This window comes from Lichenostomus cassidix, chromosome 22 (genome assembly GCF_008360975.1).
Source record: "Lichenostomus cassidix isolate B80296 chromosome 22, HeHo_3.0, whole genome shotgun sequence".
NCBI lineage: Eukaryota > Metazoa > Chordata > Aves > Passeriformes > Meliphagidae > Lichenostomus > Lichenostomus cassidix.
The window spans coordinates 1,279,167-1,284,474 of NC_139502.1; the positions used below are offsets into that span (position 1 = coordinate 1,279,167).

General features: G+C 65.6%; 1 protein-coding gene across 1 annotated transcript; it reads right to left on the bottom strand.

Annotated features, from left to right (window-relative positions):
• Window positions 1-462: 462 nt before the first annotated feature.
• DOK2 (docking protein 2) lies at window positions 463-4,332 on the bottom strand. The gene is made up of 5 exons (XM_085080635.1): window positions 4,132-4,332; window positions 2,535-2,831; window positions 2,305-2,404; window positions 1,807-1,985; window positions 463-1,740 (listed from the first exon to the last, which is right to left on the bottom strand). The coding sequence occupies exons 1-5, from the start codon at window positions 4,192-4,194 to the stop codon at window positions 895-897; spliced, it is 1,485 nt and encodes a 494-aa protein (XP_084936761.1). The 5' UTR covers window positions 4,195-4,332; the 3' UTR covers window positions 463-894.
• Between the last annotated feature and the right edge of the window lie 976 nt (window positions 4,333-5,308).

A 5,308-nucleotide genomic window follows, 5' to 3' on the forward strand; every position in this document is an offset into this window, starting at 1 on the left:
AACATCCGTGGGGAGTTAGGGATGGTGCTGCTGGATGTCCCTAAGGAAAGGCTGGAGGCGGCCGGGAAAGGGAGCAGGAGAAAGACGAGGAGGAAGAGGAGGAGGAGGAAGATGATCCAGAGGCTGTGTCCAGCCATGCACTGGTTTGTACTGGGAGGAGCAGAGCCAGCTCCTGTGAGAATCTCCGGGATTCATCCGAGTTTTCCATCTGGAATTCAGAGGGGCTGGAAAGGGGGTTTATAAAGAGAATTAAAAATAAAAGCGCGGCAGGAACAGTGGGAATTTACGGTTTTGCTGAGCCAGGAGGTGGAGGGACCTCAGGACAGGGAAGGCCCTGCTGTGGCACTGGGACATACTGGGAGCACTGGGAGCTGTGCGTGGGCAGGGAGGGTCTCGGGGTGGGATGTGCACTGTCCATCCCAAGGTGTGGGATCTGCATCCCAGATGTGCATCCCAGATGTGCATCCCAGATGTGCATCCCTGGGGAAATGCATCCCTCAAGCCGAGCATCCCGGGGCCATTCCTGCTCCAGAAATCCATCCCGGGGTGGGTTTGGAGCACAGCCCGAGGCTGTCCCGGGCGAGGAGCGGGATTTGGGGTCCCGGAGCTGCGGCGCGGGGCTGCGGGGATCCCCTGCCCGGGCACGGCCGCTCCGGTGGGCTCGCACTGCCCTCCAGTGGGCGCATCCCGCTCCCGGCGCTTCCCCTGCCGCCACCCAGCTGTCCCCTGTCGCCACCCAGCTGTCCCCTGCCACCGCCCAGCTGTGCCGCACCGCTGCCCAGATGTGTCCCTCAGGGAGTGTCCCCGTGTCCCCAGCTGCGCTGAGCTGAGCCAGGCGCGGTGTAAAGTCCAACCGGGAGACTCGGGATGTCCCCTCCTGTCCCCTCCTCCCGCTCACTGCAGGTTCCTCTTCTTGGCCACCTTGAGGGCCACGTTGTCGTAGTCGCTGTCGCCGAGCCACTCCTTGCCCTGCAGCACGAAGGGCTTGCGGAGCGGGACGGGCCGTTTGGGGACGGCGTAGTCATCCCGCTGCGGGTTGTAGGGGAACTCGTGCCCGGGGGGCTCCTCGGGGGCTGCCTGCAGCCTCCACGCCTCGCCCTTCACCTCCTCGGGCTCGTCGTACAGCGAGAGCGCCGAGAGCCCCTCGGGCTCGTCGTAGATGTGCTCGGGTTTGGGGGCGGTGGGGCGCCCGGGGGGCTGCTGAGCGCCACCCGCCTCCCTGGGGCCACCCGGCGGCTCGGGGACACCCTCCTGGGGACAGCCCAGCGCCCCGAACTGGCGGGCCAGGAAGGACTTGGCGATGGTGTCGAAGGGCACGGCGTACTCGCATTCCGCCTTGGCAGCGTCCGGCCGGCGGCTCCTGTCCGGCGGGAGGTTCCCGCGGCGCAGGGCATCGCAGGGCTCGGCGTAGGGCAAATCCACACCTCGGCTGGGCTGGAAGGGCCCTGAGGGCTCGGGGGGCATCGCCGGCTTGGCTTTGAGCCCCTTGCCCTCCCCTTTGGGCACCTTGCCCTCCAGCGGGGAGGTGACCTTGGTGACCTCCTCGTGGCCCTGAGCCAAGCTGGGTGGCCTGGCGTGACCGAGCGACCGCAGGGCTTCGTCCCCAGCGCCGCCCCGGCCCCGCTGGACCTCGATGGCCGCCTCGATGGCCTGGAAGATCTCGTTGCCCTGCCTGGTGTCGAACTCGAAGTTGCCCTCTCCGGACGCGCAGCGCCGGCCGGCCTCGAAGGAGAAGGTCACCTGCGGAGGGACAGGGTCAGTGCCACGCCACGGCCACCTCCAGCCCGCCATTCCTTACCCACTGACCTTATCGCGGCCGAAGCGGCGCAGGAAGCGGTAGGGCCAGCTGTAGAGGATCTCGAGGCTCTGCGGGTGCCGCAGCTCCAGAGCCTCCTCGGCGGCTCGCAGGATGCAGCGACCCCGCAGCCGGCAGCGCTGGGACGACGGGGTCACCCTCACTGTCACCTCGAACTGCTCCAGGCCGGCTGGGGATGGACATGGTGTTGGACACTTGTCCCACCCCGCAGAGGGACAGAGTGACCCCCGTGTTGGACACTTGTCCCACCCCGCAGAGGGACAGAGTGACGCCCGTGTTGGACACTTGTCCCACCCAGCAGAGGGACAGAGTGACCGCCCCAGCCAGGGCAGCGGTGTCCGGCTGATAAGCGCTGGACAGCTCCGGCCACTGCTGATAGAGAGCCGAGGCAGCGCTGCGAACCGCAGCAGGAAGAGGCTTTTTTGGGGAGGAGATTTCCCCACCCCGCGCTGCCTCCCTCCCTCCTGTTCCTCCTTCCCCGCTCCTACCTTTGCCCCGGGAGCTGTACAGGGAATTTTCCTCCATGGAGAACTCGCCGTCAGCGCCCGGCAGGCTCTCCTTGGCTGCTCCCGGCTCCTCCCTGCTCCTCTGCCCGGGGAAGAGCGGCAGATGAGGGAATCCCATCCATCCATCCCTCCATCCATCCATCCATCCATCCATCCATCCATCCATCCATCCATCCATCCCACCTTTCCCAGCCCCACTCTCCCAGCCGTACCGGGAACGCCAGCTCGCACAGCCGCTGGATCCACTCGGCCGCCTCGGCGCTGTCGGCAGCCAGCAGGAACCGCCTGTCGGTGGTCTCCAGCAGGAAGGGGACAGTGTCCTTGGGACAGGTGGCATCGCCGCCCGCCTCGGCCACGTGGACGCAGTCGCTGAGCCGGACCAGCCGCCGGCCAGCCTCGGCCCTGCGGGGTTTCTCCGTGCCCAGCGGCCCCGAGCCCTCCAGCAGCTCCAGGCGGGCGGTGGAGCAGGAGCTCTCCCGGTACAGCACACCCCAGAACTTCTTCCATTTCTGCCGCGGGGAGAAGCAGCGGGGTTGAGCTCTCCAGGAGGGTTTTCCCTTTCCTGGAGGTTGTATCCCCTCGGGATCACGCAGGATCCCAGGGCAGGAGGTGGGTGGGAAGCCCTGAGGGGTTTTGCACTGCAGCCAGGGCTGGCTGAGGGTAGGGAGGAGATAAATTGGGATTTCAATATCCCTGGATAAACATTCCTGACAGGCAGCAAGGCTTTTCCAGCACCAGCAGCATCCCAGCCTCACTCAGTGCCTGAATCCATCCCATTCCCTCCTCTGCAGCCCCCACAAGCCCTGCTGAAGGACTTCCAGCTCCTTCTGCCTTCCATTTTCCCCAAAACCCCAACTTTTCAACTCTTCAGCTCTACCCCAACTTCCAGCTCCTACTTCCTGCCATTTTTTCCCCCAAAACCCCAACTTGTCAGCTCTCCCAGCTCTGCCCCAGCAGGAGCAGCAGTTCCGGGCTCGGCAGGCCCTGCAGCAGAGGGAAGTGGGGGCAGGGGAAGTTCAGCCCCAAAACCAACACATCCTCCCCGCAGCTCCAGGGCTGTGCAGGCACACAGTTCCCTATTCCCGGGGTGGAATTTTGGGATCCCTGCCCTTCCCGCGGTGTTGGGATGAGGTTCCATCCCTCGGGATGGGGTTCATGGGGAGCAGGACCGGGAGAGCAGCAGGAGATTCCCGTCAGCTCCTTCCCTTCGCAGCCATTGCCCAACCCGCCCTTTATCAGCGGCGGAAGCAGTGCGGCTTTGGGGGACGCTGCTGTCACCCCCTGCCTGGAACTGCCACCAAATGTGGCTTTGGGGTCACTTCCGTCACCCAGCGCGGCTCTGGGGGTCACGTCTGTCGCCGTGATGTCTGTCACCAGATGTGGGTCTGGGGGTCACATCCCTCACCCCCCAGCTTTGGGGGTGTGTTTGGCAGCCTGTGTGGCTTTGGGGGTCACATCTGTCACCCAGCACAGCTCTGGGGGTGAATATCTGTCACCCGAACGGGTCTGGGGATCACATCCGTCACCCAGCGTGACCCTGGAGATGGCACCTGTCATCCCCTGGCTTCGGGGGTCACACCCATCACCCCCAGGTCACCTCTGTCACCCCCAGCTCTCCAGAACCTCTCTCGGGGGGTCCCTTCAAAGTGTCCCCAGCACTTCCCGTCCCCCTGCCCATCCTCCCAAGGGACAGCTGAGCATCCCACGGGTGGGATCACCCCCTTCCCACGGGATACACCCCCTTCCCATGGGATAACCCCCCCGTACCCACATCCCGATCCCCCCGCAGGACCCCCCGAAGCCCCTGACCTTCCCGAAGGTTTGCTGCAGCTGCAGGTAGATCCCGCCCTGCTTCACCACCAGCTCCTCCATCCTGGCGCCTCCAGCATGTCCGGCGTGTCCCGCCGAGTCCCCCGGGGGTCCCTGTGTCACCCCCGAGGTGTCACTGTCACCGGGGGTGGCTGAGCTCGTGACGTGCTCAGCTCAGTTTCCTCCGCTGGCGGTGGCTTCCTGTGGCTCCCCACGGGTGACGGGGACACGGGCGTGGCAGCGCGGGACAGGTGGGTGTGGCACTGCTGGACACGCCCGTGTGCCACCCTGTGGTGCTGCTGGGCACCGGACAGGACACTGGGCACTGGACTCTGGGCAGGACACTGGGCACAGGACACTGGACACTGGGCAGGACACCGGGAACTGGGCAGAGCACTGGGCACTGAACACTGGACTCTGGGCAGGACATGGGACACTGGTGGAGGACACTGGACAGGACACTGGGAACTGGGCAGGACACTGGACAGGACACTGCGCACTGGTGCAGAGCACTGGGCAAAGGACACTGGGCACTGGACAGGACACTGGACACCACTGCTGGGCACTCGTGCAGGGCACTGGGAGCTGGGCAGGACACTGGTCACAGGTCACTGGGCACTGGGCACTGGGCACTGGGCAGCCCTGCCGTGGCTCTGCCCGGTTTTTCCCACCTGGGCAATGAGTCCAGCGGCAGCGCCAGGGGAACACGAGTGCCCAGCCGTGCCCGTGCCCAGCGTCCCAGTGCAAACCAGTGCTCCCAGCGCGGGCGGCGGGACCGTGGGGGAACTGGGGAAGGTGAGGGCGGAGGAGGGATGAGGAGGAGGAGGAGGAGGAGGAAGAGGTTTTGGGGTTGCGGCAGCGCGGGAGGGCAGTGGGGCGGAGGGAACCGGCAGCACTGGGCAGGGCTGGGGTGACTGGGAGCACTGGTGCGAGGGGCTGCTGCAGGGCTGGGGGTGCACGGCTCGGGTGGCACTGGGGACATTGCTCATAGTGGGGTCAGCGGTCACACTGGTCACACTGGTGACACTGGTGACACTGGTGGCACTGGGGACATTGGTCATAGTGGTGTCAGCGGTCACACTGGTGGCACTGGAGGCACTGGTTATACTGGTGGCACTGGTGGCATTGGTCACACTGGTGACACTGGAGGCACTGGTTATACTGGAGGCACTGAGCG